The 12,841-nt window shown below is 36.7% G+C and overlaps 1 protein-coding gene across 1 annotated transcript in view; it reads left to right on the top strand.

Annotated features, from left to right (window-relative positions):
- The first annotated feature begins 3,198 nt into the window (after positions 1-3,198).
- ptc (protein patched) overlaps positions 3,199-12,841 on the top strand; it is a 29,601-nt gene continuing 19,958 nt past the window's right edge. The window contains exon 1 of the mRNA XM_073085364.1: positions 3,199-3,816. Coding sequence (XP_072941465.1) covers positions 3,664-3,816 — 153 coding nt within the window. The 5' untranslated portion in view covers positions 3,199-3,663. The remainder of the gene's footprint in view (positions 3,817-12,841) is intronic.

The raw sequence follows: 12,841 nt of genomic DNA, 5'->3' as shown, positions 1-12,841 counted from the left end.
TGAAATAAGGGTTACCAACAGTAAAACATATCTTAATATACCTCCTCGGGTTCTCTATTTAAGGAACAAAATGATAAATTATTGTTTTTGCTTCATAAAAGTATCCCAATAAACTACCAATTGAATCACTGTAACGTCAGGCCATAAAGGTTTTTAAGATTTAATGTATTTATTACGGTAACAAAAACATTTCGGGACCAATAGTTATAATTGAAATGTTCTACATTGTGGTCTCAATTTTGGATCCCACGCGATATTCTAAGAAGATGTATAGACCGGCACCCCGCTGCGTTTTCGCCTGAAGTGTCAAAGTGTCTTCGGTAAACCACCCCGAGAAGCAATAGCTTCCCTTCGCTTCGCTTTGCTTCGCTTTGCTTCTAAATTTACTCCTATGCTTCTAGTAATAAGTGCTACGGTAAAGCTCTGTCGGACTGTTTTTCATAGAAATTTGCGTTGCTCTATATCAGGTGATAGATCTATTAGCTGCATTCTTGGCTCACTGTGGACTGATTCAATAGTAACGATTACATTTTGAACGTTTCTTGGAAGGTTCTATTACGAAATAGGGTTGTCATCAGGTATCATATAATCCGACTGTTTGGGCTTGAGCTCATTCTGAAATGTTAGATTGTTTTGGTTTTGTAATCCAATATGAATTCTACGTAAAATAACAATACAGAGCCATTATGTCGTAGACCTCCAAAGAGGAATATGTTCAGATGGAATATTATGACGATTCGCGTGGCGGAGTAGTCACTATACCGGTTTAACAAGCAAGGGGTTCCGGGTTCGATACCCGGCCAGCCAGACAAAAAGATGAATTTCGGTATCTGAACTGGGTTTGTGTATTTGTTTTTGTGTGTATCCATGGTCCCTACGAAATAGGAATCCCTAGTGTAAGGCTATACCTAAGTGTAAAAGTGTCCTTTCTATTATGATAAATATTCATCCGAAAAGATTGAAATGCCGCCAATATTATCGTTCCATATTAAATGTCAATAGGTCTTATTTTATAATTAAAATCCAAAATCCTAAAAATCTGTTTAATAGATAAGGATAGGTATCTTATATATAAAATTCTCGTGTCGCAATGTTAGTTACCGTACTCGTCCGAAATGGCTTTACTGATTTTCACCAAATTTTATATGCATATTCAGTAGGTCTGAGAATCGACTACTATCTATTTTTCATACCGCTAAGTGATAAGGGTTGTTCACATTTTTTTATTTATATGGCAACACAACGCTTGCCGGGTCAGCTAGTAACTTTAATGAAATTTTAATCTTGATCGCATCCAATTTGTACTGACAGACAGACACAGTACTACATACAGATAAGTATTTTATTTATCAGTCAGTTACTGTATAGTATTAATAAATAATTCCAGCAAATACATCATGTTTTACACCATAAGTTAATTGTTTTTAAAAACGATATTCTAATCGTGTGTCGTCGGCTTAAAGTGGATTAGGTGACATCGTATATAATTATGCAGCCTGTGTTCCTGATTTGCGTTCTGAGCACATAATTGTCAAATTGACATTTTAATGGCTAAGTAATGACTAGAATAATTATAGATCCCACTTGAAGTATCCGCTAACGTTTACATTTACCGTGTCTTCCTTATTCTCCAAAATAGTTTTGTGTAACCGATTTCCTATTTTTAACCGACTTCAAAAAAGGAGGAGGTTTCTTAATTCGACCGTATATGTCTTTTTTAACACGCTTTTATTAGCTTGGATTGTATGTATGTATGTACGTAACAGTAACGGAATCTTTGAACCCGATTTTCGAAATTGATAAGTGGAGCACTCCACGCTTTTTTCACAATTATACAATTTACTGTTCCTTAATTGATTCTTAGATTGAAAATTATTTTGTACTTTTTTTTTTGATTTTATCAACTTTTGAGTTGATTTTATCATAAAAGTGTGTTTTTTTAGTTTTTTGAACTATATTTATTTTAGTTCCAATTACTCTATGGTACTTACTACTTACTTTTTCTACTAACTCTACATGTTACATGCTCTAAGTGGAAGTGGAGACTTATTGCCATGTAGAACGCTATTTAATTTGCGCTATTTAACAAAATGTTATTGCGTATAAATCTGTAAATTAATTAGGTATAACTTGCACTGCGTTACCAATAATTATGAAAAAATTTAAATTTATGGTGCAAAAATTTCTCATAATTCTCATTGACGTCGAAATTCGTGATATTTACGTAGTTTATGTGCCCTTAGTGGATCATCGTCTTACGCTAACAGGGATTTCTTCCCGACAAGTTGAAGGCAGGTGTAGTGGCAATTCTTCAATTCATTTCAACTTATCATTTGAACTGTCGCGGTTATTTTTTTTGCTGCATTTTTTCGCACAAGGCTTGACTTTGAGTTACAAGTGACTAAAAAATATGCTTTTGAAGGCAACATACGATTAAATTCATTATAAATCCTTATTGATTTAATGTATAGGCTAATCACAAATTGTATAATAAAACGATTTATCGAAGCTGGCTAATTTAAGGATTTATGTGTTAGTTACTTGTGGCGCGTTAATACAGTCATAACTATAAAGTAATGTGTTCAATAAGATGATTACGAGCAAGTTGATTATATGCTGGTATCTGGCTCGAAGGACCATTAAAGTTAAGAGTTGCTTTTGCTAATTTATAGTGTCTTTTCTAGTTTCTTTTAGACAGGTTGTTTTCTATGGACGCTAGGGCGGGTGGACGCGGCGGCACTCTCTCGGCACGCCCGCTAAATAAATTCATTAGTTAAATCACCGCCGGCGGCGTTTTATGTCGGTAACTTCAAAGAACCAGTCCGCCGCCCTGCCAGGGGCGCGTTCGCCCGACTTTTTACTCAGAAAACTTTGTAAACAAAATGATATGGTGCGTCCGAATGTTTGATCCGCCTTTATTATCTGTGTACAAAGTGAATGTTTAACTAGCAGACGCCCTCTTCTTGTGATGATTGCAGATATAGCTGTAATAAGTAATAATTGTGAGTAAATAATTATTTTCGCCTTACAATTTAAAGTTATATTCTGATAATGTCACATGAATATGGTAATGAAGTATCTTGACCATTATTGGTAAAATATGTTATTAACCATTACTTAAGTTCAAAAGAAACATTCGCTTCGAAATAGCCGTGTTTTTTAATGTATGGTGTTGATATGGTATGCCCATGTGTGTCCGGTGGCGCTCGTAGCAAACAGCCAGCTCCATTCAATGCTTTTATTTTACAGCGTCTGCTCCCCTCCTTTCATGATCTGAGCGGGACAGCCTTATTACGTGTGTGGTCCTAAGGCCAAGGGTTCGGCAAAACCCGTAAGTCTTCGGGCGAGTTCGTGTCCCAGAGCGGCAACATAATCGACCGAACCATGATGGCGGATTCAACAAACATTCTGTGTATATATTCGGCCAGTGTTTGATTCAGTGCTGCTCGGGTCGCGCTAGAGTCTACACGTGAACACGACATCGCTAGATAATCGGAACTCGGTATCGTACCGTGTTTCGACCGGTCAGTGATAAATAGAAGTGAAGAATTCGGGTGTACAAGTGTGTGGTTATGTTGCGGCGAGTGATATGACAGCGTGCGCCGCCAGACGGATTTCAACCGTCTTCATGAGGATACTGGTGACAAGTCTGGCCCCGAGATCATGGTGGCTCCCGATTCCGAGGCTCCTTCGAATCCTCGGATAGCGAGTGCTGCGAACGAGAGCCCCTCCGCCGCCGAGGCGCGCCACAGCGCTGACCTGTATATACGCACCAGTTGGGTGGACGCGGCACTAGCACTTTCCGAACTTGAAAAGGTTGAGTATTCACTATTTATCCGAGAACATAGTGTCAAATTTCGATTGTCATATTGCACGTGTGATTGTTTTTCTGCGAATGTCAATCGGGCCGAGAAACGCGGCAGCGCGGGACATAGCGCCCGCTAGTGGTAGCCGTGCGTACTACGAGGACGCGCGCATTTTCAAGCTATAATGACTTGTAAATAATACAGATAACAAATATGCAACGGTTCAGTGAACGACTGATATGAACAATACGTTCAATTTGAAATTTCACGTTACTCACATTATTCGTGCAATGACAATTGGCATAACATATAAACGCTAGAAATACATAAAACAATTTCTATACCAACACTGTATAAATAACACGGCTTATTAAGCAGAGCTTAAAGCTTTTATAGGTGTTTTAATGAGTTTTGTACACATGTAAATCTTTAATGCATTAGCTGATTCAATAAACTTGTTACTTTTGTTTATGCAACAGAATGTACTGAATAAAATTCGAGTAAACCATTACATTACGGGATGACATGATCAATTGCGAAATGAAGAAAGCTATTTCTCGAAAGTCTTGCAAGGGTTAATTGTTGCAATACACGTTTACTGGTATAGACAGCGTTTAAATTGTCGGACTGTGTACGTATAGTGGAGAGGAAGACGAGTTCGGGGAAGGTAGCGCTTTCCTAGAAGGCCGCACGCACGCCCTGCGGTGGTCCGCACCCCCGCCGGAGCGCCTTGCAAAACCTTTCACACAATTCAACCTATTAAAAAAACGAAGGTAGATGCGTATCTATGCGTAGTTTATCCGCGTCCCTTGTATTAAACAATTAAAACATAAATCTCTCAACTCGGTTCTATTGTAATCTTGGAAAAAACGAATAACAGTTTTTGTGAAAGTTCAAATGAGTATACGCAATACAAAAACAGCTGTAGCGTAGTGCTATAGGTATTGGATAGAGTTATAATGTACGGCGGACGAGCGCATGCAAGATGAAGCAATTAAGGCACAGCGGGTAGGGCGCGGGGGGCTGCGCACGCGCACCCAGCGGCGCCGATAGAGACATCAACGCGGAGCGCATGCCATTCACTCTATTAGAAGAGAAAATGTACACCGCTAATGGTGATTACGATTTGGGATGAAGTTATTATGATGATGATGAAATCATTACTAGGGCATTACGGCTTACTCTACACATATTATGGACATTATTTCAGCTTCAATCTCTACTTGACATTTACTAACGTGCATAGAAAAATATTATTATAACTTCGGCAGTACCTATTTAACCATAAATAATTAACATACATTTTAATGTTTTGTTAGTATCACATTCTTAAATAAGTCGTACATCACTATCATCAACAGTAATTAAATCTCAAAATCATTAAAATCACCGCTGCATATCAGTATTTTATAAAATAAGAAGAACTCCTCTAAAAATGTTTATATCTGTTAGGACCGCACAAGGTTCGACTCGTAGAATTGAGACATCTTGTGGTTTCCGATCTTGCGTCTCTTTCTCTCTTGACAGGGGAGCAGAAGCTTTCCTTTTCTTTAAGATTTAAGCTCCATCTCTTTCCCACTTGTATTTCCCACATATCGTTCATCTTCCTCCAAACATTGAGCATGCCGGCGGCGGTCGGCAGCTGCGCTGGAGACCTATAAATGATTGTTACTACACCCACGATTTCAAAGGTGCAGCTTTAAAATTGGACTTCTGGGTATTCTCATTATGCTACTAAATGCAGCTGAAAATAATTCTTGGAGAACAAGTTTTGTAGCATTATGGGAAGCTCTACGTAAAGTTAGAAATGTCATGTTCGATCTCATAAAAGGCGGTTGAGTATCAGAATAATAATAGAAATGCGAAAAATACATTTTGAATACAAAATCATTATTTTAATACAACACCAATCATCCAACGTTATAATTAATAATATTAGAATGATGTTTACTGAATAATTCGGTATAGATGAATAAAACTGTGTTGATTCATGAGATTAAAAAATCAATGTTGCGCACAGGTATTGATACCAAATCTACTAAATAAAAATTATTCCCTGTGACAACCCTTTAAGTTGTTCTGGCAGGACTTTTGAAGTTTTAAGCTGAAAGCTAAAAAGTTTTAACCAAATCCATAATAATACCTCTTGTACTTGAAAAAAATTAAATACGGCCAGAGTATAGGCGTCGTATGTTATGTAACCCTAGCTTGACACTGATTACCTCCAGAGGGTGTCGGGTTACTGAACCACTTAGTGGTCACCGTCACCGACCACAACACGTGGCATGCACACGCATGGCTGCACGGCATTTTTCCTCGTGGATGGCCAATGCTTCCGACCCAGTAGTTCCACTACGCCATATGTTTAGGTCTCAGCTCGCATCGCCTGAACTATTTTACTTTCAAATTCCGTAGTTAGGGTCTTATTTAAGTGCCTTAAGTATTCCTTTTTATTTTTAGCTTGTTATGGTATAGAAATACCTACAAGTCCACGAGTTTTGTTTCAAACGTTTAAAAAAGTTTAAGATTAAGATTCTTACCTTCATCTTTTAATTTACCTACTCGCAATATGACGGGTTTCTCGTGGAATTTCTGGAAAAAAAACAGTTTAACTTGCTCAGAATTATCCCGAACAAACATCGATAAACAAAACTTGACGAGGATATAAATCTTAAGAAAAGCCAGGTACCTATTTCGAAAATCTGTGATTTAGTTATTTCATTATAGTTATCTACATACATGCAAGTTGTACGAATGAAAAATAATAAAACACGTATTTATAATTGGTTAGAGAATTGTGTCCAATATCCATAAACACAGCAAATTTCCGGATAAAATAAAATCGGTGTTTAAGAAATCCACATAGAAAAAATCATTCGAAAAATCCCCTTCAAAATCTGAACTTTTCTAGTAAAAGATAACTTTACATAACTTCTTTCAACCAAACGAACGTTTTGCACATACCCGTCTCCCTACGCTATAAAATCGTTATAACACATTAATGTAACATATGCTATAACCTGGAAAGTTAACTAGTAACCTAGTGTATTATCGATAAAGTCGGTATATGACCGTCCGAACCGGTTAGGCCTGTGTGCCTAACTTGCCAACTTTCTCGACATTACCGATTTCCGCCTCTAAAATACGCTATCGATACGCAATCACGTATTTACGTAGGATTTATAACTAAACTTTTATATTTCACGATATTTGTGGAATTCTGCCCACCGATATTAAGTAATTACTACATTCTGCTTTTAAATCGAATTGGGCATCATTATCATTATGTAATTAAGGAATTTATGGACCTATCTTATTGTCATTATAATAAGGAATTTTAATTATGTACCTCTGTAACCATCCTCTATGAAGGTAATAATTAAGGCGTAGAGTCTGATTACTTTATGAAAATATTATATCATAGCAATAATAGTTACTGGATTAGATAGAAGAAAATATGTTTTATTTTATTTATATTGTGTTATTTTTTCTAAGATGTAGATTCGGTGGAAAACCAACACTAACTAATTCCAAAGTTTCTAATTAAAACATGGCCACTCACGGTCTATCATATCATAATACATTAATAACCTGATTTGAGTTATGAGATTGTTATTACAATCGCGTCAATATTATCTGCCGTTTAGTAAATTATAATGTGTATGAATAATAGATTTTTGACCTGAATATTGCTTTATAACTTTTGAAATGGCTACCATTCATAGTCAGGCATTTCATTAAAAACAATGTTTTCTTTATTTCTCTAATATCAATATTTGTTCGTTGATTTACCACGTTAAAGCCAAACTTTATATAACCAACAAGGAATGTCTTACAAAATATACTAGCTCGTAAAATTTTAACGCTCTCGGCCGCACGACCTCTGCTCTCGCGTAGTCAAAATTACATAAAGCCCGTAGTGTCATTGACATTCAATAGCGCGCTGGTGGCCGACTGGCCAATTGGCCAGTACGTGATGTCCTTGACAACGATCCCGTTTATGAATGTCGATGTGGCGATTAACATTTTTTACACGATCCGCTAAAAAATAGATAACACGTCGTCAACGAACTCCCCAATCGATCTCACGTTTTAGCGATCAGTTGGAACGATTGATTGGTGTATTTTTAGATGATTTATCTTTTTTGGTAAGTCAGGTTTGTTGTACGCTTTTTATACATGCCTTAAATAAGATTGTTAACAAGTCTTATTATTGCAATCTTAACGTAATAAATTATTTTCTTATATTCATTAGACAGAATAAATCAATAGATGAGTTTGTTAAGCATGAAGCTACGGACTTAATACTTACCTATGTATAAAGACATTATAATGTATACAAAACTGTATGCTAGTAAAACAAAGATACAGGAACAACGCGAGCACGTACAAGAACATTTGCTCACAGTCAATAGTAATGACTATTACCCGACTGGGTTCGGTAATAGAACGCACGACGCTCCATGCATTCTCATGGGATAATAGGTGGGCCCACACCCACGGCCCATTATATGCAGATATCCGGAACTCTAAGATAGTGTTGCCAGCTCTCATGTAAATCGCGGGACTTAAGCCTAAGCGACATTGCCGCGATATTTCCTGATAAAATATATGTATACCATAATTTGTTGTTAAGTGTTTAGTAAAGTGTTTATTGAGTTTAGGACAAAAAGGATTATAAAATCAGATAATTATAATAAAATAAATAGTACCTTTAATTTTATAAATAATAATAAGTGTAATAATCAGCAATCAATAGAAAGAAATCTAAATGACATAATAAGTAGTGGCAATAGTAAGTACTTACTAGATGTATAGAAATTTCAAGTTTAAAAATAATATCGATAACTTTCGAGCCGACGCAAGCAACTCCTTATTGCTACAAGCTCTTAATTTTCAATGTTCTTATCCTAACAAGAACACATCGAACATTCGACATAAAAATAAAATAAAAGACGACGTCCCTGACCCAATCCGCTGTTATTGAAAATAAATTTTATGATACTATTAACACTATTAACAACAAAAAAGAATATCCCACGCACCCTACACAAACTGGTAACAGTAGTCACGCCCAACGGTCGACGGTTCAATCGATCCAGGATGCCAGAGTACGCCAATCATGCAGATCACGCTAAAGGAGATTTGAGCCTCTCCGTCCAACATTGATGAATCGACGTGTCAAGACATCGGCCTTAATATATCTATCATGCGCAAATGTGAGTCGATTATGTAGGAACTGACGAGTACTGATGTTTTTATGGGATTCAATTCGGCGAAACGTCTTTTTTGGTCGTCTGCAATCTCATGCTTTTTGATAGAATTAAACATACTTAATTATCTGAGAAGTTTTGAAGAACGTGTTAATGATGTACATTCAAAAAATACATAATAATCAATTTCGCGACATTATTCCGTTATTGGCATTTTTGAGGGCAACATTAATGAAAGAAGTTCATGTAAAACCATTTTTGATTACGTACAGCGTACAGCATGTAAGATATGATACTAGATAACATTAATAACGGATCTTTTAGCGTATATATTCTGGCCCTTTTCCAGGAAATGTCAAAGGAGTAATCTACGCAAAACCTATGTGACAGGTTATTATAGGTTTACTTGTGCCACGGCTCGTATCCACATCATATATGTACTTAATGTAATACCTGTAGACATATTGTGCGATGTCAATAAACTTTCGTAAACTGTAAATCATGTGTTATGTGTAAATGTTAAAATTGTTATCTGTTTACATGTGATTGCCCCAACTTTAAACCTAAATAAAAATATCATTAAATTATCGGCAAAAAACATGCAAAAAAGAAGATTTTTATAGCCACTGTACAAACAAAAATTTTTGTGCAAATTTTGTCTAGAAAAACGGTTTAAGAACAAGTTTTTAGAATTTAAAATAACTGCATTATTAGTCAATGCTTTGGTTTGAGGGTATATAAGGTTTAAAGATCTTTATTTCTCATAGAAGACAATTGTCACTTACATGAGAACAATAACTATAATTAAGTACAATAGATAATAATCTAACAATCCCGGTGAGGGTATATTACCAAAACACTCCTTAATTTGTGCATGGCGATGGTTGCGCAAGTTTCTTATTTAAGGAGGTAAATTAATACTAATTGATGTGATACTACATTAATGTGATAAATAAAACACTTAAGCTTTAAATAAACTATTGGTTGCTTAGATATTACTAAGCAATCAAGTTCAGATATAACTATTAGTAGTGGCATGACCCGAGATAACGGACAAAGTCGGCCGGCGTCGTACGCCCTCGCCTGTCTAGATGTATTTCAAACTATTTCCTGCAGGCGATAAACACCTCTTTGTATAATTAGGGTTCCGTGACCAAAAGGTAAAAACGGTCCCCTATTACTAAGCCTCTTATGTCTGTCCGCCTGACACAGGGCTCTATCTCTTCAACCATAATAGATAGACGCTTGAAATTTTAACATTGCTGCAGAAATTAAAAAAGATATAAATAGGGGGTTTCCATACAACGTTAATAGAAAGATACTTAAAATTTTGCAATTCATATAATTCTGTACCTGCTTCATAAAAAATACTATAACGTACGAGTACGAGTTTTAGTCGTACTTGGCAAATTGTTAAAATTAAAAGACCAAAAGTTGATTTATCTTTGACACGTTTAATACATTGTAATATTGTAACCAAAAGGAGATGTTCACAACTTCACTTTTAGGCACAATTGCCGGAAACATGTCATTAAGCACGCGCTGTCTTGTAAGCGAGCGTTTATTTATAAAATGCAAAGCTTTTACAAATACCGTCGTAGGGCTGCATAATATTATCAGAGTACCGGCGCCGGCAATCGTGAGAACGTGCACACAGTGACCTGATCTTTTATCAACAGGAAGCGCAGTCGCCGGGGCTGGCTCGTCGCGGATCATACAGACTACTCACTAATCCCGTAACGCCTGCGCTTACGTCGTTGATTCTCGTAACAGTCATACATAATCTTCTTAAAATTTAAACACATTGCTGACTCTCTTAAGTAGCTTGATAAAAGTCATTCACCAGAAATTACCAATAATGTACTTAAATAGCATCACTGCATTAAAATGTGGAGGTGCAGGTATTACCTGCGCATAATGTGCACCTGCCGACCGTATTTGGTACGTCTGCACATGAATGAAGGATGCAAGAGCAGGCCGTGGTGGAGTATGGTAGCGTATTGCGTACTCCCCACGTGGGTCGTGGTGAGCGGCGCGCGGGCGGCGCGGGCGCATTCCGGCCGTGACGTCACGCCCACCCAGCGCGCCCGACATTCACCTCGCTGCCCGTATCCGAATTGCTCCAGCCACATCTCCGCTCCGGCTATATCTGCCATTATTGTTGCTACGATTTATTTATCTGTCAGAAAGCAAACAAAACGGCCCCGTAGTTCAGCGAACTGCACGGATAAATGGATCGCTTCTGAACACGTAATTGAAAGTAAACTCTTAGGAATTTGCTCAAGCCACTAACGATATTATAATTGATGGTGTCAGCTTTGTCCTGCGTTTAAAGATGCAGTCAAATCGACTTCCCAGTCATGCGATTTTTGTCATATTAAGATTTTCGGCGAAAAAATATTAGTCATAAGTTATACCTTATCAGCTTAATAACTTATACGTACTGTATATAAATGAATGCTTTATTTTATGCTCATTCTTATTACCCAATGCACGCTTCGGTTACAACAGTTTTAAAATAAAACCGTACGTAAAAGAAAATCAATTTACAACTTTAAATCAGATGTTGCTTAATCTTAATAAAATTTAACTGTCGAAGCAGACATTTCTGTTGCTTGAAGCATCTGCTTTACAACTTCGGTTCTTTTAGCTAAATAATATGCCAACATAAAATTTTATTAACCAGGCTACTTAATTGCTTAATTTATGGCTAAAATAAAAATGTCAGCAGTCGAAAAGCGGTAAACGAGTTGTCACTAATAAAATCAACACCCGAGTTCACATTTGACCTGAATAGCTGAATACTCCGCATTGCTTTTTTATGTAACTCAAACAGTATACGAATATAAAGTCCATCTGATTTTAAGTGGTCATGTCATGTGACTCATCGGCATCTATAACGAACCCGACGTCGAATGGAATACGAGGCTTACAGCCCATTTTCCCTAGCTTGACACTCGAGCTCGACAAAATTTGGAGAGCCCTAATTTGTATGAATATGTTCAGATTTATGTGGCCACGTCTTTAGGCGAACTAGTAGTATCAAGTGGTTTTTGCGAATGCACACTACCAAAAATCAGGTCGGGTCTCAACTCAATCATGTACAAGTTTGTATAGTGCGGATGATTTTTTTGTATTTTCGGCCTAATAATCTCCTCCAATAAAATACGCATCAATTTGAGTTATGAATATTTAAAGCAAGTATGTATGAAGAAGAGAGGTCTGAATAAATAATAAAAGTTTCCGGATTTAAACTCTAAATTTTTACACAAATGTTTTACAGCCATTAATTACGCACATCGCCTCACAGAGAGTATTGTATTTACTGTATGTATGTACAATAGCTCTAGTTACGATCTTGTTCCAACATCCGATTTAAAATTTGATCTGACGCTTGTGTGTAATACAAGATATACACAGATATCACAATAATGCTAATAGAAAATACTTAGTACTTACAATAATAAAAATTAAATCATTAATCATAATAGATACCTATTGCGCGATTTGGCGCAAAGGAAATTGCTTAACATATAGGTACGAGTACGTGAGTGAAGAATATCTTCGACTCGAACATTTAGCACTTGTGTTCATTGGTATTTAGCGTGGCAGAAAAATTAACCCGACCTATCAACAGCATTCACTTTAAACCAGTTATTCTTGATTAAGTATCAGTTATCATTATTACTGTTAATGAATAGCGCCGTGCCTGGTCCGTACAAAAAATGATATGAGGCATATAAAATACTAGTTTTAACCCGCGACTTTGCTCTCGATCAGAGATAACTATCTTTCGGGAAAGGTACTTTTTTTCGGGATAAA

The sequence above is a fragment of the Epargyreus clarus genome, unplaced genomic scaffold (genome assembly GCF_041222505.1).
Source record: "Epargyreus clarus isolate Ecla_fem2 unplaced genomic scaffold, WU_Ecla_fem_2.2 ptg000003l, whole genome shotgun sequence".
Taxonomy (NCBI): Eukaryota; Metazoa; Arthropoda; class Insecta; order Lepidoptera; family Hesperiidae; genus Epargyreus; species Epargyreus clarus.
The sequence above is the reverse complement of the archived record's forward strand: the minus strand, read 5'-3'. Positions and strand labels throughout refer to the sequence as shown.